Source organism: Apus apus, chromosome 22 (genome assembly GCF_020740795.1).
Source record: "Apus apus isolate bApuApu2 chromosome 22, bApuApu2.pri.cur, whole genome shotgun sequence".
Taxonomy (NCBI): Eukaryota; Metazoa; Chordata; class Aves; order Apodiformes; family Apodidae; genus Apus; species Apus apus.
In genome coordinates this window covers 3,208,072-3,233,305 of record NC_067303.1, presented here as the reverse complement: position 1 = coordinate 3,233,305, position 25,234 = coordinate 3,208,072, and the positions used below count along the sequence as shown (strand labels likewise).

The 25,234-nt window shown below is 47.5% G+C and overlaps 1 protein-coding gene across 2 annotated transcripts; it reads right to left on the bottom strand.

Moving 5' to 3' along the window:
- Nucleotides 1-76: 76 nt before the first annotated feature.
- LOC127393364 (beta-galactosidase-1-like protein 2) lies at nt 77-24,278 on the bottom strand. Of its 2 annotated transcripts, XM_051638345.1 has the most exons (20): nt 24,180-24,278; nt 21,535-21,594; nt 20,373-20,570; nt 19,730-19,798; nt 19,332-19,427; nt 17,832-17,940; nt 17,241-17,333; nt 14,569-14,650; nt 11,646-11,710; nt 9,752-9,836; nt 8,593-8,730; nt 7,853-7,933; nt 7,532-7,638; nt 7,033-7,179; nt 6,534-6,605; nt 5,391-5,469; nt 4,113-4,200; nt 2,173-2,287; nt 1,197-1,313; nt 77-801 (listed from the first exon to the last, which is right to left on the bottom strand). In XM_051638345.1, exons 1-20 carry the CDS (start codon nt 24,260-24,262, stop codon nt 715-717), a joined length of 1,971 nt encoding a protein of 656 aa, XP_051494305.1. In that variant the 5' UTR covers nt 24,263-24,278; the 3' UTR covers nt 77-714. The 2 variants fall into 2 exon arrangements, with proteins under 2 accessions (XP_051494305.1, XP_051494306.1); XM_051638346.1 differs by lacking the exon at nt 21,535-21,594.
- Nucleotides 24,279-25,234: the final 956 nt, after the last annotated feature.

The following is a 25,234-nucleotide window of genomic DNA, read 5'->3' as shown; positions in this document are numbered from 1 at the left end:
TGCACCTCCTCCTTGGAAGTTCTCAGTCCTGCCTGGCCTGAAGCAGAAGGATCTATTTGACAGAAGACAAAACACATTTCACTTTTTAAAACATATTTTTTTCCTCTTTGAGAGAGAGACAACCTCCATAGTAAACTTAATGGAAAAAAAGTTTGAATTCAAGTCATTTGACAACCAGCTTGCCTTCCAACAAGTAAACAAGCACTGACCTCTTTGCAGAGTGAGTTGCTAAATTCTGCCTGGAAGCACAACAAAATGGTTTTCCACACCTGGTTACACTCATGTTTACCAACTATTTTCTCCCTATCTAATTATAAAAACAAGGAGGCCAGTAATAACACATCTTTTAAAGTCACTGGAGAGCTGAGCTCAGCTTTCATTTCAGATGGCTTCAGTTCTTTCTCTCTCTCTCCTGCCTCCAGCACCTTTTTTTTTTCCTCCCCCACTTTCACTAGACAGCCCGGAACACCATGGGCAGCCATCCAAGCTGTGGGTCCTCAGTAGTGCAGGGAGATGAACTTCTGCATCCATCTATGAAACAATGGACTCTGGTTCCTTCAGGGCCCGTCCTCTCTTCTGAACTTACTGCCAAAGAGCAAATCCTTTACCTGCATCTAGTGGAAATTAACATGCCCAAGTTGCCTGGGCCATCGTGTCCCCAGACATGCAACCAGGAGTATTCAGGATGAACCAAACATGGGAAAGCAGCTCTCATCAGTCCATGTACTGGGTCCTTCCTAAATAAGGTATGTCCACAGACTGTATGATCCGTCCTGCAGAGCGTTCTTCAAAAATGACAATCTGCAGAAGAGAAGGGATATCCACCCAGTTCCTCACAGCAAGGGAAGGAAGCACCACTTCAAGAGATCAATCAACGTGAGTCTGAACAATAACCCAGATTCTCCTGCAGCACCACATGATGCAGAACATGAACCAGCATCAAATCAGGTTTGTCTTGATTTTGAACTTGATGCTTTCAAGTTTAGCTGCCATCCTTGTCACATCTTAATGGCTGTTAGAGCCACAGTCAGCTTGAGAGCAGCACCTTCCCTATTTTTATGGATCTGAGGAGATAACAGTCCCCTTCCTCTCTACTGTGCTGGTTTTCAGCTAGAGATAAGTAATTAATTATCTGTGTATGACACAGAGCAGGATCTATAATCATGCAAAAAGAAATCCCCCCCAAAGCCTCTCACCTCATTGCTCCCCTTAGATAACCAGGGGCCAGGAAGGTAAAGTGTTTCCTGAGGTCCAATCTTCCAGTAGCGGCCCAGGTTCTGACCATTGACAAACACAACTCCTTTTTCCCAGCCCTAGAACCAGGACAACACCCAGAATTACTGATGCAGCTGCATCCCTAAAGGAAACTAACTCTACTTCCACACTGGCATTCTTTCAGGTCACTTTCTGCAAGTTCTCTGCTTCCTTTCCCTGGAGCAATGAACATCTAAGCAAGCCCCACTGAGCAGGAGTTATCCTTAACATTCTAATTAAAAGGATAAAGCTTTAAAAAATGTCTAATTCATGATGCAAGCTTGTACAGGAAACTTCATCCTTTTGAACAGACATATCTTTATTTCTTCCCAAGCATAGAATATCTCCCCTCACCTATTTCCCAGGTGACAGAAATACTGAATAGCATAATTTACAACAAAGCATAAATGGAAAAGTGAACAGTACAATCATGATTTACAAGAACCTTGGCTCTAAGGGAGTGAAACGGGAGAAGTTTAATAATACTTAATATTTCATCTTCAGTTCTATGCCAGAGCAGCAATCTCCCACAGAAGGAAGATGTCAATGCTACCTCTCATGCCATGTCTACAAAGTGACTCTTTCCATATCACACTGAAGAGGCAGGGATAAAACCAGTGCCTCCTTTATTTTTTGTGCCCATTCCTGCTCTGCCACTAGAAAAGAAATAGCATTTCTATGTCAATAAAACAGACTAACTGTTCATCAGCAGCTCTGCAGGGTCAGTATTGCTCAAGTTTTCCCACTACAGACTGAACAGAATTACCTGCCAGCTTGAGAAGACTCCTACACCCTTCAAAACTACAGACAAGACAGAGCTCAGGCAGAGCTATTACACAAGTGTAACTCTAATCTTGTTTTCAAAAATCTTGGTCAAGAAAAAATGGGGGGGAAGGGAGAAAGAAATATAGGACTTGCCTGTAACTTCAAAAAAGTGTCCTGTGGCTGGTGCTCTATCCACAGCCTTCCACGGAAAAAAGCTGGGCCAACAAAGTAATCTGGGACTGCACTCCATCCAGTAAGGTGTCGTAAGCTGGAAGAGAAGGACCAGACACAGAAGGGAAACAGCAGGGAAGCACCAAGAGACTGGTCTCCAGATCATTTCAACCCACTGCCCACAATGGATGTTGTTACAAGGTTCCTATTTCCTTGTCATTCCTGCCCGTGTTCCTGTCAAGGAGGATGATCACAGCCCTGCCAGTCTGCAGGAATTAGGGGCAATCTGGCTTTATTTCTTACCTGTGGCAACAATTTGTGAGTAGGGGACAAAGAGAAGAGAAAATAAGGAGTGTAGAAGTCCCAGAGAAGCCTTGAGCTTCTGTCAGAACCTGTTCCTTCCAACCACTGCAAACTGAATCTCTTGGATTCAGGGAAGTTATTGATCCAGAGCTGCTGAATTATTCAGCTAAAAGCCTACAACAATTCCTTTCCCAATACCATGTGCTCCATCCTCCTACACAGCAACTGGAAGCTGATTGTGTTTCATTGCTACTGGTCAAGTGCCAGTCCCTGGTTGCAGTGTTGACTAATCTTGCTTTTGCCTGGCCATGGCAGTTTACCTGCTTTCATGTCCCTCTCTGGAAATACTCTTTTAAAACCCTGCAGGCAAAGGTTCTGCCAGTTACCCCATCAGTTAGAAACCCCATCAGTTCTGCCAGTTACCCCGCAGCACCTGTTAAGATTGTGCTCAGAGATTTCAAATGCAGACTTGTTTTTCCTTTTAAAAGCCATTTCAGTTTAACGTGGCCTCTCTCTCCTTCCTACACAGAATGCAGGAGCTGAGACATCCTGGGGGATGCACATGTGTCACTTTCTGGCATTAACAACATCACTGAAAACAGTCTCTTTGGATTGTGGCCAGAGCCCATAGGGCATCTGTTGCCTTAAACACTTGCTAAGGTTTCCTACATCTACTAAGAGAGGCTCCTTGACTTACCCCCCCTGGATTTATTTTTCAGCCTTTCTTCCATTAAAACAAAATAACTTAGAGGAGATTAAGCCATCTGGACTTGTTAATGTACTATTAGTAGCTTCCTAGAATTAATCTGTCCCTTGCACGTTTGAATTACTAAATATATCAGCCTTATTGCTAATTTCAAGAAAGACACAAACTCCTCTGACACATGGGGGAGTTGGGACCCATCCTTTAGGGCAGGCCATGCTTCTGCCTCTCTGATCTATCCCTGCTGAACCAGCTGGGAGGAAGTCTTTAAATCCTCCCCAGTGGGAATACATTTCACCCCTAGAACACAGAATCATCATAGGATCACAGACTGGTTTGGGTTGGAAAGGACCTTCAAGATCATCCAGTTCCAAGCCCCTGCATGGGCAGGGACACCTCCCACCAGCCCAGGCTGCTCCAAGCCCCATCCAACCTGCCCTTCAACACTGCCAGGGATGGGGCAGCCACAGCTTCCCTGGGCAACCTGGGCCAGGCTCTCACCACCCTCACACTCCAGAATTCCCTCCTCATGTCTCACCTCAATCTCCCTCTTCCAGTTTTCATCCATTCCCCCTTGTCCTCTCCCTCCCTGCCCTTGTCCCAGGTCCCTCCCCAGCTTTCCTGGAGCCCCTTCAGGCACTGGAAGGTGCTCTAAGGTCTCCCTGGAGCCTTCTCTTCTCCAGGCTGAACACCCTAACTCTCCCAGCCTGTTTCCATATGGATAAAGTGGCACCATTTCCTGCACTATTTCAGGCAAAGGTATCAGCAAGGAACTCACCAGTGCAAAAATCCACCTACCTGCTTTTACCTTGTGTTGCCTTTCTGATACATTTAACTTCCACCTATTAGATTCTGCACTGCTGGTGAACAGTTGGGTGTCTAATGAGGAGCAAGAAAATTCTAAAACCCCACAAACCTTTTCATGAAGCCAGGTTTCATCTCCAAACTGTAAATCTTGAAGTTCCTCAAGGGGGTTTTATTCAAGAAGACGTCACCAATTAAGCCTGCAAGAGCAATGGGGGTAATGAAGAGTTGAAAAACAGCTCAAGCTGATAGATTTTCCTATTTGAATGCAAAGAACAGCAGGAGATGGAAAGCAGCCATATTCTGCAAAGGAATTAGAGTCCATATGGTCCCATTGCTCATCAAGCCTGAGTGGGGAACATTACTAAACTCTGGCCTTTCCACCCTCTCCTTTGCTTCAGCTCACCAAGCCATTAAACACCCTCCAAGCAGAAAACATTGTTGGCACAGGCAGCAGATGGGGTTTTCTTGTTATTGTTGGTTTTTAGTTAGCTGTCCATGTAGAGATTTTTTTTTTTTTTAAAGCAGTAGATCAGTTACTTCTCTAATAGGCACAGCAAAATGTAACATGGGCAAGCAGTGATGTCCAGTGCTGATCCAGGGCTTTTCATCCAAGGATCTTAAGACACCTTAATAAGTAATTTACCTTCAGCACTCTCTTGTTAGATAAAGTTATCTCCATGTAGCAGACAAAGCCTGGATCCTAATCCAACCTCCTAATTACAGGACTGCAGTTGAGACTGCCTAAGCAGTGCAGGGCCTTTCTGCACCTCTTCTGCAGTGAAATAAAATCAGCACAGTCAGATGCCTGGCTCCATTAGTCTATTCTGTACAGTTTTTGCATACAGTTCCCCACTAGAAGAAAATCCTGGTGTTTCAACCTCTTCCAGCTCCACTGTGTGTGACAGGCTTGAGCACTTCAGTAAATTTTGCTCACCAGAATGCAGTTCATTCCTTCTGATACTGTGTGAGTTCTTAAATGTTGTGATCTTCCAGTATCAAACCCCCAAGGGGAAAACACAGATTAAACAAGGTATTTTCCTCTTCTCCCTGGGGAGTAACATGCTCACAGAGCAGGAGGAAGGGCACCCTCACATCACCTAGAGCAGAGTAAGATTCACTAGGGCTTTAGTTGTATCCCTGTAAAATGAGAAGCTTAAAGCAAGCCACCAAGCAGCCACTAGTTTTCATCTGGATCCAGCCAGAGGGTGATGAACTGTGTTTTTCAACAAGTCCCCTCTGTTATCTCATTTCCCACCAACTCCCAGATGGCAGCCTTGGCTAGCACTACAGAAGCTGTTTGGGGTCTTCACACAAGGAAGACAGTTCTACAGTGTTTAAACTCAAGAGAACTATCCAGGACAGCTTGAGAACAAAGAACTTAACTTACCTTTCCTCTGTTCATTCAGTGCCAGGCCATAATTGACACGACCACGGTTCTCCACCAAGAGCCTGAGCTGCCTGAAGCCCTGTAAAAAAATTAAAAAGGAAGAGCATCAGCTGGAGCAGAGCACAGCTTGGGCTGCATCAGCCATAGTGCTTGGTCAGCAGAGGTCAGTAGAGGTGTTGAAGAGGGGAGGTGGCACCAGTACCTTTGGCAGTTGCAACTTATCTCTTTACTTCTTTATTAGTTACTCCATGACAGAACAGTGCCCCCACATCCTTCACCTACTGCCAAACAGTTACACCACTGAACTCTCAGCCTTCTCATGAAGTGTTCCTTTTCATTTCTGTTGCATTTTTAAGTGCCATTTTGGTATCCCCCACAGAGCCAGAAATGGGAGTTTGACACAGCACAGGCTTATGTCATAGAGCTCTCCCACAACTCATGAGAACAACGAGTACATCCACCCCCTCCCCTGCCCCTAGGAGCCCCACACAGCTCTGCTGACATTCCCTCAACACACCAGGCTTACTGCCAGCTCCTGCCAGGGTAAGGATATTCTGTAAGCTAAAAAGAAACACTCCCCCTCGTTTTATTTGAGATCAAAAAAGTGCAAAAGCCCACAAGCCCCCTTAAAGCCCTGCTTTGTGCTAAGGAAGATGAAGCCTACACAGACTGAGCCTGCACAAAGAGGGTAACAGGTTTTGTGGGTGTGGCAGGAAGGATGGCAAATTTGGGGCAGCAAGGACTGCACTGACTTGAATTTCTTCCATGGAAAAGTATTCAAAACCCACTTCTCAACCATAAAGAGTAACTTGGCAATGAAATCCTGCTGTATTTCTCTAATGAAGTAGAGTCTAATTAGGGTAGAACAACCATTCCCTGTGTCAGGCTACCTTACTAGCTAGTTAAAATGGGTTAGGTGGGAAGTTGGTGCCTTCTTGAGAGCTACAGGTGGGAAGTTGGTGCCTTCTTGACAGCTACACCCCTTTAGTGGTCTTGGTTCTGTTATCCACATACTATTGCTGCCACAGAATCACACAATGTGTGGGGCTGGAAAAGACCTTTAAAGCTCATCTGGTCCAGCCCTCCTGCAGTGCACAGGGACCTTTTTAACTAGGTTGCTGTCAGCAATCTCCCATGAGTTACCTGTCCTTCAGGGAGGGAAAGCTCCAGTGTGTTGTAGTCCAGCTCACCAACATACATGGTGTTAACAAACACCTGCAGAACAGAGCACAAGAGAGGAGAAAAACTTCTCAGCAGTTGTCCTATCATCATGTGTTGCAGTGGTTACTGAGGGTGTATTTGGGGTTGGAAATTGTCTCTACTTGGAACTAGAACTCAGCATCCTTAACTGTGTCACTGGTTCAGTCTAGGTGTGTGTGGGGGGGGAAAAAAAACCACCCCCTTTCTCAGAACGTTCAATATTCTGATGTTTAAAGAGGGTAAGTTTTAGTGTAGGTTGGAACCTCAAGCTGATCCACCAATGCTAAGGGCTGGGTCTTAGCTGAGAACTGCAAAGAGCCAATCACACTTCTCATCTAAAACTTGACCCTTTCCTCTATGGTTGACCCATGTCCTGCCTAGGCTGCCAAGACCAAAGTGTTTGCACCTGCCAGGAGGTGGTCACAGCTCCTCTGCTCCTCACCTGTGCTCGGTCCCGGACGTGGTCCCTCGAGTGCAGGTGGCCACCCCCAAAGATGACAGTCTCATAGAGCACATACCCAAAGGCCTGCCCGTAGCTATCGTTGAGCTGCAGATTCTCCATGTTAATGGGGAACTCTGACTTAATGGGCTGCAAAAGAGAAACAAACTGAAGAGCAGAAGTGGCCTCTCAGCACTGACAGGCCATGTGGAGGCAAAACATCCTTGAAGCCAGGGGTTCCACCCTGCCCCAGGCTGCATTCACCCTGGCAGGGATTAGACTATGAAACCTACAGCCATGAAGACAAAGTAGCAGGAAAGGGAGCCAAGGACTGGCAAAACTGGAATTCCAAGAGAAGTAGCAGGACAAAAGGTGAGATAAAAGATCTGCCTCCTTTGCATATCCTTGACAAAACATTCCCCAACCTTATCCCCACAGTCCCTGCAATCATCACCTTTTCCAGCTAAGATTAAGTAGTGAGATGCATTAAAATTGGTAGTACCTGTAAAAGAGATGGTAGCACATCCCAGAGGGAGATGTATTGATGCAACAGGATTGCTCCATATGCTGCCTTGCTTTCAACCATGGGAGGGAGAGGAAGAGGCTGGCCTGTGATCCAGAAAGAAAGACAGAACAAGTGTTTCAGATGCAAAAACCTCCTTTGGATCCTCCTTCCCACTTTTTTGGAAAAATCACCCCGCCAGTCAGTCAACCAGAGTGCCAGGGCTCCAGCAGAAGGGCCAGTTTAAACAAGCCTCTGCAGGGAGGAGAGCATTTAACACTGCAGGGAGGAGAGCATTTTGGTTCTTGGCTTTACAGTTACCAATGATCATGCTGAAGAGCTGTCGGAGCTTGAAGAATTTGGAGGTGTAGTCTCCAGCCTCGGTCAGCACGGCGTCGTAGTCTGCAAAGGAAGCACATGGTTTCAAAACCACACAGCAGCTCTGGGACTGCCTTCACGTGCAGTGTCCCTGAGGTAGGAAAAACCTAAAACACCATTTTCTTTGGCACTGTCTCTATTATGGAAACCTGTACACTTTTAATTTGTGGGAAAGCAGCTGGACAGCTGGAGAGTCGCTGCTTAACTCGGGGAAGAGCCACTCACCAAGGAGCAACATCCTGTTAGGGATCTGAATTGCACGTCCCCAGAATTCCACACAGGATGAAGTCAAGCATTAATCATTTTAAGAAAGGGTTGCTGGGATGCAAAGAGCTTTACAGTGCAGTTTGACTTGGTAAAATTTAAAAACAGAACTGGATCACCAACTTTCCCTAGAAAGAAGAGCCAGCATGGAGATAACATGAAGCCAAGTCATCATCTGTGACTTCTATTCCCAGTTTAGAATGAGGGGATCCTCCACATCCTGGAATGGGTCTGGAGATAGGAAACACTAATGTAAACCCCTCTTTGGACAGACATTTGCTTCTGAGCTACATGTCAACTCATGTCTCCATGACCAAGTGGTTGTACTAACCATCTCTCAATGCTTCTGCCCACCCTAACTAGCCTGAAGGCTGAGCTGCACTCTCACAAGAGGGGCAGGGCAGTGAAAGAAAACTCACCATAACTGGTGACATCTGACTTGTACTCGTCAGCCTCCAAAGCACCATTCATGAAGCCAAAGTTGGTGCCTCCATGAAACATGTAGAGATTGATGGATGCTCCGAATTTGAGGACACTTGCTACAGTATTCACCATTTCTGTAAAGGAAGGGCAGAGACCAAGAAGCCAGGCTAACCCTCTTCCAGGAATTCAAAGCAGACCCAAACATTCTGGTCCTTGTTAATCAGTCATGCCTGTTTAATTGCAGTGATTTGTATGGTGATTTGTGTTTTGCCCTCAGGAAGGGCAGCGTGTCTACTGACACATCAGAACATATTAGTACATTCAAATATACCCCTCCTATAGGTGGAAAAGGGTGAAGTTCATGTACTTGAGCAGCAATTTTGTTTATAAGCTGCAAGGACCACTCCATCAGGCTCCCAAACTCAACATGCTGATGGCTCAATTACAAAGACAACTGCAGGAGGATGAGAGACTATTCATTAGAATAGTCTTAGGTGGTTTTTTCCACTGTCCTTCAGAAGCCCTGGAGGTTCTGGGGTTGTTGGGCTTTGGTTTTTTTTAGCACTAGTCTTTCCTCCCTAATGAACTTTAAACAAAAAAAAAAAACCCACCCTGATTCTTTTCAGAAGGTGCTGCAATTGCAAAAGGCCTAAATTCACCATATTTCCAGAGAAGGTAAAATAATCCCCTCCCAGTGAGGAGTGTTTCTTCCCTAGAGAAGCAGGGTCGTTATGATGGAGCTTTCACAGCACTTGAGACATTTTTACAAAATACAAAGAAAGCCTTCATAGGCTTTAGATTACCTCAGGAGGAGAAAGAGATGATTTAAATAATTTTTAAAGTCAACATAGAGTAGCACGAGGCCTGAGGACACACTGATGTTAATATCTTAAGATGTCTGGCTCTCTCCAGAGTCCCTCTTTCAGGAATAAAAAGAAAAAGGTATTTCTGTTTTTAAAGAGCTGCTGTTTGCTAACACTGCTAAAGAAAATCCAATGGGATCCACTCACTGGGAGATTCTTCATTTATAAAGACTCATGCAAAGCAAAGGTTACAGCAGGACAGAACACTTGAAAAAGCTGTATGTCACTTCTCTGTGACTGTTTGCTGAGCAATCAACCCCCCCTGTCTACAAGAACAATGCCTGGTGCTCACCATCTGCATCAAAGACATAGTGAGGGCCTCCCCAGTTGTCAAACCATCCTGTCCAATACTCCATCACCATCTTTGGCTGATCTCTCTGTATCAAAACAGAAACAATGGAGACAGGACTCATCAGTTTTCTGCAGAATCACATCATAGAATGGTTTGGGTTGGAAGGGACCTTCAAGATCATCTAGATCCAATCCCCTGCATGGGCTGGGACACCTCCCACCAGCCCAGGTTGCTCCAAGCCCCATCCAACCTGCCCTTCAACACTGCCAGGGATGGGGCAGCCACAGCTTCCCTGGGCAACCTGGGCCAGGGTCTCACCACCCTCACACTCCAGAATTTCCTCCTCATGTCTCACCTCAATCTCCCTCTTCCAGTTTCAATCCCTTCCCCCCTGCCATCTCACTACAAGCCCTTGTCAGAAGTCCACCCCATTGTTCAAATGCAGTTTGGCAACATAGCTTACAAGAGTGTTTTCTTCTCAAGGTGGCATAAAACACAGTGGCTAAGGAGCTCTGGGCAAGTGAGGAACAAGGTGCTGTGGGCCAGCAACGCCCAGAAGAGACAAGCAAAGCAGACAAGTACTCTGCTAGACACAAAACAAAGACCCCAGCACACAGTCAGATGATACTGACCAGTCCTGGGTATTGTTGTTTGGTAGAGCTGTAGCAGAAACACCAACCCAACTGTCAAGTGTTTAGATTCTGCTAGAAATCCACATTTATACACGTCTGCTTATCAGCTGCACCACTGCCAGCTGAGGTGCACTGCAGCCAAGGTACAACAGCAGACCTCAGCAGCTTAATGCCTTTTTAATGCTGCATATGGTGTTGGCAGGAAAGAATTAGCCTTTGCAGGAATTAGGTCTTCATTAAAAAGGCTCTACACACAGAGCAATTGCTTCCCATTTGTCACTCCTTGCCAGCTCCCTCAGCTCCTGGAGAATTCCAGCCGGCCCCATCAGACCCGACAGGACAACATGTGCTCAGCTTGGCTGGCACTTTCCCCCTCATGGTATTTATTTCTAGTCAAGGCAATTTTGCTCTTTATTTGAGAGGGGCTTTATCTGATGCCACATGAAATGGCCAAGCTAAGTAGCATTAAAAAAACCTCATGTTTCATTAGGAGAAAACAACTGCAGGTGCCTGTAATAATCTAATTGTTCCAGCATCAGACCAGCTCTTGGAAATATGTTTAATGAATCTGTATCCAAGTAAACTAGTCAAAGGAGGAGTTTTATCACCCTCTGGAATAAAAGGCCAGAACAAGGAAAAGATTACATAGCTTCTAAATCCTTACAGTTGCAAAGTAGTAGTGGTTTTACACCAGAGAGGGCAGTGATAGGACAAGGGGTAATGGTTTTAAATAGAAAGAGGAGAGATTTAGGTCAGATAGTGAGAAGAAATTCTTCACCATGAGGGTAGCAAGGCATTGGAACAGGTTGCCCAGGGAAGTTATGGCTGCCCCATCCCTGGCAGTGTTGAAGGGCAGGCTGGATGGGGCTTGGAGCAACCTGGGCTGGTGGGAGGTGTCCCTGCCCATGAAGGGGGTTGGATCTAGATGATCTTGAAGGTCCCTTCCAACCCAAACCATTCTATGAAAGCAGGATGCTACTGGGTATCAACACTTGAAACTGTGAAGGAATCTAATCTCTAATGGCTAAACACAGGGCACAGCTGAATGGAAAGCCTTTAAGAAGGTGCTGGATAACAGCACACTTAAAATCTCCTTCATTTTCCAGACAAATCTTCACCAGTATTTGCACTGATTCTAGAGGAATTCGGCCTAATGAGAAGGAAGCCCCAAATCAACCCACAAAACCAAAGCAGCCCATCAGTGCTTCCTTTCTGATGCTGCCCAGGAAAATCTAGATGAACAAAGTCGTTCTGCATCTTACCTGTATTGTGTCCAGATATTTCAGCAGCCCAGGTTCCAGCTTCTGAAAGTTAACAGTGGCCAGTGCTATTGGGAAAAGAAAAAGTTTTAATTAATTTAGACATGTACAAAATGCCTAGGGGACCACCTCCTTAGGCACCAGCCCAGCACAAGCTCAGGGGGAACTGGAATATCTTCTGAACCACCAGTACAACCTCCTCAGAAATTTCCCATCCAAGTCTTCACTTAGTGTGCAGAATCTAACTGGACCACAGCACACAGTGAAGTATTTGCAGGCCATCTTTTCAGCTCTAGCATTCAGAGATACCAGAAAGAGAGAATCAGAGCAGCTCATGGGGTGTCACAAGCTTAATGAGAGGCTGGAGAGCACTTAAGAGATCCTCAGATAAAAGGCATCACACAAAGCAAAACTTATTATTAGAAAGTCATATCTGAATGTCATGCTGATCTCCCAGGCTTTGGCTGCAGGAATTGCTACCCAGGCAATATCTCACAGCTTGTCATGTCAGTGGGGGTGGGTGAGAGAAACCACAGCACAAGTGAACCAGATAGAAACTGGAACTGGGAGATTTATCTGTGCCTGGGCCCTGAGCAGCAGAGGAGGAACCAGGCTGGCTGTGCTGCACCTGCAGGAGGTCACTGTGGGATCTTCAGGCACTGGAGTGGGAAGATCAGCAGGAGCTGATGCAGTAGAAGACACTATTCTGGCTTAAGGTCCCAGCCCCTGGTACCTGACTGAACCATTTTCAGACTTCTGTGGTGACACTGATGATACCTCTCCCAAGAAACTTTGAGAATGCAGGAGCAGTGGGATGATTCTGTACTGAAAACTGACTCCTTCCAAGAGAGCTGGTATCAAATCCAGCCCCAGTTGTGTCAGACAGAGCACTTCAAACAGAGTGTTTACAGAAGCAAAAGCACACTCCTCACTATTTATACCTTGATTTTAATGGGCTGACCTATGTAGTGTGCTGAGCTGAAGAATTTGGTGCAGGCAAACACAGTGAGATAACAAAGTGTGGACTTAGCACTGATGAGAACATTACTTCTCAATTCTGAAGGACAATGTGTGCAATTTTTTTCCTTCAGCATGAGACATCCCACTGTACTTAGGAGCATGAAGGCATCCACAAGAACAAAAGCTTTGCCCCCCATCCCCTGAAAGTGTTCTGCAATCACTGAGTAAAGGCTCCAGTGCTATCATCTCAGGCCCTTCTACAAGAGAGGTTTCTCTGCAGAGCACCAGCCTGGCTGCTCCTGGCACTGACAGGAACCTGCAAATGCTTCTTGCAAAGAAATCAGCACAACACAGATGAACAGAACAAATAAAATCACAGAGAAACTGCATTAGTTTTCATCCTCCAGTCTGGAGTCTCCTCTCTATTTCCTTCTCCATTTCTACAGTGGATTTTGTTCTCTCCTCTAGTGCTTTCATAACCACCTTGGTGCTCAACTGCTTTGAGCCCCAGTTATTCCACACATCTGATACTTGACATGTTGACTCTAATGAGCAGATTGTTATGACATCTAAGAGGCAAATTGGTATCAAAGAGCTCTTAGCATGCAATACCCTGGAAGAAACAACTGCAAACAAGGAGCAGCTCTGAGGCAGTAAACATTCCCACAGAAGATGGTGAGGACTAGACAGGGATTTCCCATGTGCTGGCAGGGAGAGAGTGACTCTGTGTGGTCAAGGCTGGAAACTGCTGCACAGCCAAAAAAGACAACTGAGAAGACCACCCTTCCTGGTGGAGGCCCATGGACTTCAGAGTTATTGAATTTGTCCCCCTCATTGTCATATAAAAACAAGAGGAGGTTCAAAAGGAGGGAAAAGTCTTTCCCTTTAACCAGCTCCGTGCTTGAGGTTTGAAAATTAACAGTATTTAGTTTAATTAAGTATTTAATTTAGAAAATGAACAGTATTTGAGTGATGACAGGAGCACTTAGAGGCTGCATCCTGCAAGCACTTCATCCAGGGAAGGAATTACTACCCAGGCAGGCAGCTGGCAGAAACACAGGAGAGACCAGAGTCCATGTACACAGTAAATCACACCTGAATTGGATCTGGGAATGTGAAAATCAGCATCACACTATGCCCCAGACAGTCAGATTTAGGGCACAGTGAAACTCAAACAGCTGTACCTCCATTTCTTCACAGGGTACAGCAGGAAGGTGCGAAGCAGAATTTTAAAACAGGTAATAGAATTGTAGTTTTAAAAGGGAAAGGGAAAACTGGCCTCCTTTTGCATTATGCACATCTGACACCTGCCTGCAAAGGCTGCAAAGGCTGCACACCCCACAGGAAGCTTGATGAGAAGACAGGGCTGACTCACAAACTACTGCTAAACTTCCCAAATGTCAGATTTCAGAGTCTAGGTTTGGATGGACTTTTTTTCTTCTCTGTCCAATTGCAAAGCAGGAATCCTAAGAATAAGTGATTACTATTTGTAATTGTTGAAGTACCTCTTCACTATATGAAGCAATAAAAAGTAGGATTTTCAACCTTGTCCTCTGGTGGAAACATCAAGCTATGTTAGGTGCTGCCACCTCTTGACCAGCCTCCCTGGGAAGCACAGATTCCCACCACTAGTCAGAAGCACCAAGGTATTTTGTCTGCACACACTTCAGGTCCTTGAAAGCAGAGAGGCTGGCTCCCCACTCAGCAGTCCTGCTGTCCCTGTGTTACACCTCAGACTGAAAAAAGCCACTCTAAACCTTTCTGGGAAGGGAGTGGGTTTGTTCTGTGTGGGTACCAGCCAGCTCAGGGTCTCCCTCCTCTGGGGCTGAAGCTCCTACCACAAACAGAATGGAGTTAATGAGTGCAGCTCAGCTAATGAGGCTGCTGCTCTCATCCCAAGGCTGCACCTCCTCAGCTGCCCCAGCACAGGAACATGTTCTTACCTTGCTCTCCTACAAGCACATACCTCCTTCCACTAAGCCAAATGCCAGACCATTCTTGTTGTCTGAGGTCATTAACAGTTCCACAATCCCTCTGTTTAACAGGGCCTGAATTAAAAAGAGGAAAAGCCATTATGTTAACAGCCTGAGTTTTGTATTTGTCAGTATATTAAAGCATTAAAGTACATTAACACTTTCTCTTGGGATAACTTGAAGCTGGTAATAGCTTGGTAAGAAATATTATCCCTGTAAGATCCTCATTCCTCCTGAAGCTTCCCTACCTACTTCTTCCAGCTTAAAGACAACTGAAAAATCTTGTTTTGTTTTAGAAAGCTGGATCAGTTTCTCACTGATGCATCAAACCTCAGGATTTTATCATCTTCTTCCAAGATGAGTTTAATAAGTAGCTCCACTGCTTTCCACCAAGAGAGGGCTTCAGGTGGAAGAAGAAAAGCAGCTCTGACTAACAGTGGAAGCTGAGAGGAGAACATTGCTGGTTTGCCAGTGACCACCACCACAGGACAGCTCAGGTACCTCTGTTCTAGAAGAGTTAAGTCTGAATGAGTTTCCTGGCTCTTCAGTATCACAGCTCTGTATCAAACAGCACTCTCAGGTTTTCAAAATGCAAATGCACACACAAGGTTCTTCCCATTAGGACTTCTCTCTAACAGGTACTTTTTTGCAGGACAGTGGCTGATGTCTGAAGGAAAGGTTAGGAAAGCCTGGTTGCAAACTAACCCCTCTTTTCACTGTCTTGGAAATCACTCCTTCAGCTTCAAGGAGTTTTGAAAACAAGCTGCCAGTCTCTTCATTCTAAATTACTAACTGTAAAATAGTGATAAAGACACATCAGCTCACTCAGGTTACCTTGTGGACCGACTAGTTAATGCCTGCTAGAAACTGCTAAGTTTCTTCCCCTCCTTTGGAATATAAATGCAAAATGGAGAAATGGCAGAGCTGCCTCACATTGAAATGCATTTCAGGATTTCAGGGTGCAGCAGGGAATCCAGGAATAGAAACAGGGCTGAGGCAGATGCAGGTGTGGGCTCAGCTAACCCCAGCTTAAGCACCATGTGGGGAGGGAGGTGTCAAGACACCCTTTCATGGCCTTCATGTTCTGAGAGGCACTGCACCCAAAAGGGTGAGATAAGGACAGGGATTTCAAGTTGTGTGTGAGTTGTTGGGTTTTTAACAGGTAGGTTAATTCCAGGAAGACTGCAAGGTTGTCATGTATGCTAGATGCAGATGGGAATTAATCAACCTGCCACATTCAAAGCTCAAGGCCCAAATCAGGAGCTCCACCTCACATTAGATGCCACTCCAACCAAAAAGGAATCCCTGCAAATCCTGCTTTCCCACATTTTCCACATTTTCATCCTTAACCACAGTCATATACTTTCTCAGATGTAAATTGCCCACAATACCAGAGTATGATGAAACAACCCTGCAAAAACACACCCACAGGCCTGGCAAGGAAACATGAGCTGTTCTGACATGTCTGTGGAACATCACAAGCTCCTTCATCACCAAGATATGGAAAAGCAAGCACCAAGGCAGCAGGCTGCTCAGGCACAACAGAGCCTCTCTGCCCCACTCCTTTAGGATCTGAAAGCCATCTGCTTATATCCTTGCCACTAGTGGGACACAGGTTAGGAAACTACATAGAAATCATAGACAACTTTGACATTATTCAGTTCATACTGGCAATTCGTTCTTTGTTTGTACATACACTTCATATTTAACCCTCTAAGCAGTGGGAAACCACTCCACAAGGTGGAGTGAGTGCAGGAGAAGGCACCACTGAGCAGATTAGGACTCCTGCTATGTAATTGATTTGGTTGAAGAGCCTCTGTATACCTTGAGCAACAGGGCAACCAGAGCCAAAGCCAACCTCGGGGTGCTCTGGGTGAGCTAGGGTACCCAGAAGGTTTCAAAGGATCTGATAATGCTGTAGCAAAAGAGCAGGGAACATAAAATGTATAGCACATAGTCACACACCTCTGGATAGGTAACCTCCCTCACCTGCAGCCACACGTTTAGGCATCCAGTAAGAAGAAATTAAGCAATGAAGCTTGTGAGATACACTGCAGATCCTGTGAACTGTCTGCCCTGCAGCTGTGCTGGGGGCAAGGGCACAGGTCAGACTCCTGTTGGACCCACCAGGACAACCTGGCCTCCTTGAGAACTGCCCAACTCATTATCACTCCGTTCAGAAGCAGGAGCCAGGGCACAATCTAGTCTCTGTTTGACAAGGATAAGGGAGGTCCTAGGCAAATGAACCTGCCTGATGCTGAGCTCCAGATCACACAAGTTTAGGAGTGTGTCAGTGACTCATTCACATAAACCTCCCCCCCGAGAAGGTCAGCAAAGAGAAACCTTTCTCTAGTGTCATCTAGAGGAGCAAAACAGGACCAGCTTCTTCAAGGCCAGCTATGTGTTACAGATACTCCTCCATTTCCCTACAATCCTCTTCTCTGGAAGACAAAAGGACACAGGCTTACCAGTATTAAGAGGGTCAAATGGCATCTCTTCCACTCCAGGAAGAAACACCAAGGGAAATGCAGCTGGATTATGCACTGACACTTTCAAGGCATTCTGAAGCCATGCTCAGAAGTTACTCAAAAGAAAGAAAATACTAAAAAGAAGGTGGTTGGTAAGAGAGATTAACCACAGAAACAAGTAAACATGCCAAGATTACCATTTTCACATAGGTCATGTAGTTTGGGTCTTTGGCATAGGAACCATATTCATTCTCCACTTGCACTGCAATGATGGGGCCTCCTTTCTTGTACTGTTGGGAACAAAAGGGAGAAGTTTTACTGGAACAGGTCACCCAGGGAACCCGTGGATACCCTCTTCCTGGAAGTGCTCAAGGGCAGGTTGGATGGGGCTCTGAGCAACCTGGGCTGGTGGGAGGTGTCCCTGCCCATGCAGGAGGGTTGGATCTAGATGATCTTGAAGGTCCCTTCCAACCCAAACCATTCTGTGATACTCTGAAGTTGTTCACCATGGATTCTAACCAGAGGGACCAAAATCACTGTGGCTTGCAGGAGAGATGCACAAGGCTCAGATGGACTCAGCTCCACCCTCTGATCTTCCCAAAGTCTATATGCATAACCCAACAGCTAGACCTGGAGAGCTGACATGGACAACTACAGTCCACACTGGTTCCTAAAGAGAAGCTGGTAGATCTGTTACTGCTTCAACCTCCTGCCAGCACACAGTGCTCACATTTGCCTGTTCAGACAGTCCCCACTTGTGGACAGAGAGGGTAATGGATTGTACTTGCCTGAAGAGGGACAACAATAGGCATTAAATGATCAAAATAGGCATCCACAGCTTCTGTGAAGCCCTTGTACGTTGTCCTCAGTTGCATCTCTGGGTCTTGCAGTAGCCAACTACAAGAAAAGCAGCAAAAAGCAGGTTTCTACTGCTGATGTACAAGACTTATTTGGCTGATTTGGGGTTAACACAGAAAAAGGCAATTTGTTCAAAAAGCAGAACATTGTAGGGCTGTATCAACTCAAGCAGAGTGAGCTTGTGTCTTCCTTGTCTCTGCAAAAGGAGGCATTAACTAGTAGTGCTCCCAGAGGTCTGAAAGACCCTGCTCCTGCATGGGCTTACAAAATCATTGCCTCTTTATCTGCAGAATGAGAGCAGTGTTGTTGCTCTTTATCAGAATATTTTATTTGTCTGATTAAAAAATACAAGGATGATGAGGCAACAACTGACAGTCTATGCACTTGTCATCTAATGCAGGAGAAGCTGCTGCCTCTGCTCAGGAGCAGCCAGGCTCTCCTGGCCAAGTCCTGACACAACTTCACAGCTCTGCACCTGAATGCCAAAGGCAGCCCATGCTGAACAATGAAAAGCTTCAAAAAAAATAACCTGTACATTTTAACAAGTGTCTCCCCTGAGGTTTATGCTCTGTGGAGGTAAGGAAAACAAGTGGTGTGTATCCTGGCACTGGTTCCACTGGGACCAGTAACCAGGCAAGTCTCCCTGCTGATGTATCCAACTCAGCTCTCCAAGCCTCTTTACCAGCAAGATGTTTTCTTTAGGAGAAAATGCAACAAGAGACTGGAAAAGTTACAGGTCTTCATTACTGCCAGCCACATAGTACATGTGTTCTAGTAGGGCTTTTAAAATGGACCCAAGACAAAGCAAATTCTTACACCAAGGGAAGGCTCCAGGGAGACCTTAGAGCACCTTCCAGTGCCTGAAGGGGCTCCAGGAAAGCTGGGGAGGGACTGGTAGTGAGAGGACAAGGGGGAATGGAATAAAACTGGAGGAGGGGAGATTTAGGTTAGACATCAGGAAGAAATTCTTCCTCATGAGGGTAGGAAGGCACTGGAACAGGTTGCCCAGAGAAGCTGTGGCTGACCCCTCCCTGGCAGTGTTGAAAGGCAGGTTGGATGGGGCTTGTGCAGCCTGGTCTGGTGGGAGGTGTCCCTGCTCATGGCAGGGAGGTTGGAACCTGATGATATTTAAGGTCCCTTCCAACCCAAACCATTCTGTGACTCTATGATTCTATAAATACTATTCATATTACACAGAGTCAAGCTGTAACAGCAACAGAAGATGGGTTGCCTCAATTCTATTTTCTTCCTGTCACCCTGATGCCATAACACAATTATTATTTTAAAGAATAACCCCTCAAAACCAATCCTGGTTCCAGGCTTGCTATCTGCACTGCTTAGGAGAGCTCACGAACTTAATGAGGATTCACCTGCTTTGGAGACATGGAAAATAAACATTCCCATCCATTCCCAACTGTTTGCACACTTACCTGGGCAGACCACCAAGGTCCCATTCAGAGCAGATATAAGGTCCAGGACGCAGAATCACCCACAGTCCAGTTTTAGCTGCCAGTGAAAGGAAGGCCCTAGAGATCCAGACAGTGCAGTTATTGTCTGACTGCAGAATCCCTACTCCCTGCACTCCTAACACACCAATCATCATGAAATGTAGGTACCAAAACCTGAAGAGAATTGGTGGATGAAGCAACTATGCAGGACTGGCATTAAACCTGTAAGTTCCCAGGACTCCCGAATGAAGGAACGAGAGTCTCCATTGCCTGATCAAGGGTTTGCTTCAGAAGCTGGAAATGACACCTTCATCCAGAACAAACACACACACCCTCTCAAACCAGAAGTACTTAATAATAGAGCTGTCTGTACCACATACTCTAGATCCAGGTTTTGACTGAAGTCAAACTTCCCTCTCTCTTGCTCGTGCAGGTTCCATGGCACGTACCTGAAATGCAGAGTTAGGGCAGTGAAGTGAAGGGCTGGATTTCATTGCACTTGTGAGGCACAGAAAAAAACCTACCCCCCTTTGTCAGCCCGTAACAGATCAGAGCTCAATGCATTCCAAGTGTCTATTTACATGTTCTTGTGGCTTTCTTTCCTTTTTCTGACAAGCCCTTACTGTGCTGCACTCTCCTCCTGCACTCTGCAACACCAGAGTTTCTCCAGCGGTCAGATGTGGTCTCTCTCCAGGTGTATCTTTCATTCTCCCAACCAGACCAATTCCTACATCACAGCCACAAGGATTGGCCATTCCAGACCCTTCCTCACTGGGCCAGCATTAAGGAGGCACTTTCCAAGCACATCTGATAAACATCTGTTCCAGTTGGAGTCTGAGGCTACGGCAGTATGAGATGATTAAAGAAAACTTAAGTCCCTGCTCCTCTTTTCTGAGTCCTTCCTCATCACAACAAGTACAGAAATGGTTATGGCCCACTGGAATGAACCACAAAGTCTCCCCAGCTACCGTGGAAGAGGCTGCAAGGTGCATGTGACAGAACCTAGGAAGGGAGGACACTTACGTGGTGAGGGTGTTTAAGCCACACGCTTTCATCTTCAGCATCCGGTCTTCCCAGTATTCCCTGGGGACTCGGAAATAGTGCATGGAACCTCCAAAGATTCGGAAAGGCATGCCTTCCAGGAGGAACTGGGAGTTTTCTGTCTGCAAGCCCAGGGTCCTCCCCCATAACTGTGGAGGGACCAGCTCACTCCAGTTAAACCTAGAAGAGAAAAAGACGTACAAGGATCCAGTCTCCAGGAATCTGTGCCTATCGGAATGAAACCTGTCTCCTGGGAGAGGCTGCTCATCCCACCCTGCCTGGCAGGATCAGCTCTCACCTTCCTAGTTCTTGAGGAAACCATAAGTATATAGAGCCATAAACCATAGAGCACAGATATTTTCCAGAAGATAAGAAAGGAAGATCTGTCCAAGATGTGTATTTAATATTCATTTCACCAGCAGCTTCCAACCTGAATGCTCCAAGCCACTCTGCTGGACTCTGCAACTGAAATGCAGCACTGCTCAGGCACAGGGCATGAAACTCACTAGCTGAGCATACAAAACAGGGAAGTTTTCACTCACACGACTAGCAAGCACTTTCCTAACTTATGAAATGTAAGATCTGCCTGTTGTGCAGTAGGATGGCACACTCTGATTTCCACATCCTCCAGCAGCGCCTGCATTTCGTGGTTGCTGCCCTGGGTGTCTTGTGCCCTCTGACACCTTCCAACACCAGGCATGGAAAAAATAAGGGCTGAACCAAGAAAACATTTGATCAGCTAGTCCAGATGCAAAGCAGTTACACTCCCTCCACCAGACCCACCCCCCAGTTCCATGACTGAATACACAAAAGAGTTAGACAATAGCAGCTTGTTCCTCGGAGGCGTTTTCACAGCGAGGGATGAATTCCTGTCCCAAGAAAGCCAAAGTCACCCCCACAGTTGAGAGAAATGTCACATTTGGAGAAGAGGAAAATACCCAAAGCTCTGATTGTTTTCTAGACTAGGCATAGAAAGGGTCTCAGCAGAGGGTGAGGACTTCTCAGCACTGGCAGCTTACGGGGAGTGCTAACCAGGAGGCTGCAGCGATGATCTGTCCTCCAGCACAAGACAAGGGGACTACAAAGGAACTAGATTTAGGATTTTGAGGATACTGCAGGGGCTGGCTGACAAGCACAGAGGTACCTGTAGAGCACAGCATTCTCACAGGGCTCTGAAACAACCGGCAGCAGGCATGGGTAATACCTGGAAAAGGAAGCCCAGATTAGACACTCCCTGTCTTCAAGTGAGCAGTCACGTGCATTTATTGTCAAAACATCCACAAAATATAGTGCTGAGCAAGGAGACAGTAAGGTATCCCATCCAGAAGGTGGGGTATTAGCAGAGCTTTTATGAAAGGAATGCAGCTCAAAGTAGAAGAAACAGGCACGAAATACCTAACAGTCATATTTAAACTGCCTGAATAGGAAAGAGATCAAAAATGCTCATCTGCACAAGGATCAGCCAGAGAGAGATGACACGAGGCTAGGAAACAGCAGCACAGCTCCCAAGGAATTGCTAAGAATTTTACCAGCAGGGAAGGTGGTTCTCAATCCACACAGGATATCCTATGGCTCCCTGCCCCTCAATTCTGTGAGAGCTACAGCTCAGACAGATTGGAACTTGTGCAGTCCTGACCCTGCAGCTGGATCTGCTTCTGTTGCTGGGAGGAGGAAACTTGAAAGGGGTCTGGAGATGCAAAACTCCAGTTCCTAAAGCTTAGATTGGAAAATACCTAAGTTTGCACTTTTTATCTGACCTAGGTAACTTATTACCCCTGCACACAACATTGCTGCTAACTGCCACTGGTGCCAGAATAAAGGCTGCACTCAGGAAGCATACATAACCAGATAAAAATAAACAAATCACTTAAGCTTATCTTCTTAATCCTGGGCATAACTTAGCTGGCAAGTTTCCATCGAGTTTCCTACCTCAAAACTCCCTAGCTCCAGTGTTTTTTTCTCACCAAGAAGGAAACTCCCAGGCTCCAAACATTTTCAGAACATCCCACATCTCTCACTAGGATCTATTCAAGTGACTTCTGAAAAAAAGACTTCTGTGACTCAGGAGAGCTCATCCTGTTGCCCTGAGCTGGGTTTCCACAGCTCAAAACCCACCTGGGCTCTGTGATCTCTCTCCTTGAGAGCAATCTATAGCTCCCAGGAGATTTTTCTTCTCCTTCTATAATGGCAACACAGGTTGCAAAAATTCTGGCTTTGTCCTTTTCTTAAAGATTACTGGCCTGCTGTAGCCATTTCCTCCCTGCTTCAGGGAAGTCTCTTTGGGTTTTTTTTTTGCAAAAAAAAAAAATAGCATTAGATTATCCAGAAGAGAAGCTTCAAAATCGGGTTGGACAAGTTAGTCCTTAATGAAAGGATATGCCTTGATAAGACCTAAATTGAAGAGCCAAAAACTCCAAGGGGAAAAGGAAACTGGCAGTTAACTGCTAAACTATTCATGCCTGTAAAAAAAAACCTAGTTGAAGTCTTCTCTGCATGAGGGAAGAGATTTAGCTTTGGTGTTGGTCTACCCAGAAGAGGTGGGAGAAGAAGCTAACAGAAAGTCAGAAAAGGGGAAAAACGTGGAGACCATTAACTTGCTTTGCCAATACTGAAGGGGACACTTCAGAGGACAAGGGACTTTAGAGTTAATCCATAAACCTTCCTCAGACCTGCCTCAGAGGGCTTTGCTGTTTATCCTGGCTTCCTCTGGCCAGAGAAAAGTGAAAGCTTGGAGCTGCCTTCACTGACAACTCTGTCTTCTGCCACCTCAGGTCCTGTGTGGGGCACACTCAGCATGGCTGGGACAGAAATCACTGTGTTTGGGGTTAGTTCATTCTCAGGTGGCCTGGGAAAGCCCTGGGTACCGATGGATAGGGTGTTGGATAGACACACTCTGATAGGAGATGGACTCTCTGCTTTTATCAGGTATTGGCTTGCAATAATCCTCTGCTAAGGACATCTGTGGCACAAAGCCAAGAGCAGCTGTAGAAGAATTTTGCTTCTAGAATCACAGACTGGTTTGGGTTGGAAGGGACGTGAAAGATCACCTAGATCCAACCCCCTGCATGGGCAGGGACACCTCCCACCAGCCCAGGCTGCTCCAAGCCCCATCCAACCTGCCCTTCAACACTGCCAGGGATGGGGCAGCCACAGCTTCCCTGGGCAACCTGGGCCAGGCTCTCACCACCCTCACACTCCAGAATTCCCTCCTCATGTCTCACCTCAATCTCCCTCTTCCAGTTTTCACCCATTACCTTTGGGTAACGTTCCCTTTCCTCTCTTACTAGTTACTCCTCTCTACTAGCCCTAGTTACGCAGATATTTTATCTTCTACAGCTTTGCAAATCAGGTAACTCCCTCCCAGGGATTCCAGAACCCATTATAAAATATCCGAGGCGTACAAAAAAGAGAGGTAAATAACCAGCTAGACCTGCAAACGTGCGTTACCCACCCGCGGTGCCGGGCAGCCCCGGAGCACCAAGGCAGAGCACCAGCCTGATTTACAGCGCTGGAAACATCTCTTTCCTCCGCCGTGACTTTTTAGGACGAGGCGAGAAACCGCGTTAACACCGATTCCAACCTTCCCAGCCCTCCCCTGCAGGGAGGCAGCAATGATCTCCATCCCAGGGCCGAAGGGGATGGGGCAGGGGATGGCAACAAACCCTCAGCACCCTCCATCGTGTCCCCCCCCCCACCCCCCCAGCCCCGCTATCCCTCGCTCCCCCAGCCCCCCCCGATCCCCGCAGCGATGCCCACCCGGCTCCCCCCCGTTCCCGGGGCAGCTCTCACCTCCGCTGCAGCAGCCACAGCACCAAGGCCAGCAGGGCCAGCCCGCCGAGCCGCCGCTGCCGCCGCCCCCCGCACGGCCACATGGCGCCCACCGCCCGGCCCCGCCGCCAACGCCGCCGCCGCCGCCTCGGGCCGCTCCGCCCGCCGCTCTCCCGCCATTGGCCGCCCCGGGGCCGGGCCCCGCCGGCACCTCCCGGGGCACCGGGACCGCCAATGGGCCCGGCGGGGCGGGGCTGCGCCCGGGAAGGCCCGCGCCAGGTGCGGCTGGAACCGGGCAGCCCGGCACCCCGCGGGCTGCGGGCCCCGCACCCCAAAAGGGTTCAGGCCCAGCACCCCAAAGGCCCAGGACCCCAAAGGCTTGGGGCCCGGCACCCCACAGGCTGCAGGCCCGGCACCCCAAAAGGGTTCAGGCCCAGCAACACCCCCCGGCACCCCCAAGACTTCAGGCCCAGCACCCCAAAGGCTTGGGGCCCGGCACCCCAAAAGGACTCAGGCTCAGCACCCCACAGGCTTCGGGCTACACACCCCCCGGCATCCCCCGGCACCCCAAAGACTTCGGGCCTGACCACCCTGGCACCCCCGGCACCCCGCAGGCTTGGAGCCCAGCACCCCAAAGGGTTCAGGCCCAGCACCCCTGGCACCCTGCAGGCTTGGGGCCTGGCATCCCAAGGGGTTCAGGCCCAGGACCCCAAAGGCTTGGGGCCCGGCACCCCTGGCACCCCAAAGGCTGCAGGCCCGGCACCCCAAAAGGGTTCTGGCTCAGCACCCCACAGGCTTCAGGCTACACACCCCCCAGCACCCCAAAGACTTCAGGCCCGGCACCCCTGGCACCCCGCAGGTTGCAGGCCTGACAACCCCCAGCACCCCACCGGCTTGGAGCCCGGCACCCCAAAAGGTTCGGGCCCGGCACCCCAAAGACTTCAGGCTACACACCCCCCGACACCCCAAAGACTTTGGGCCTGACAATCCCCGGCACCCCAAAGGCTTCAGACCCGGCACCCCAAAGGGTTCGGGCTACACACCCCCCGGCACCCCCAGCACCCCACTGGCTTGGA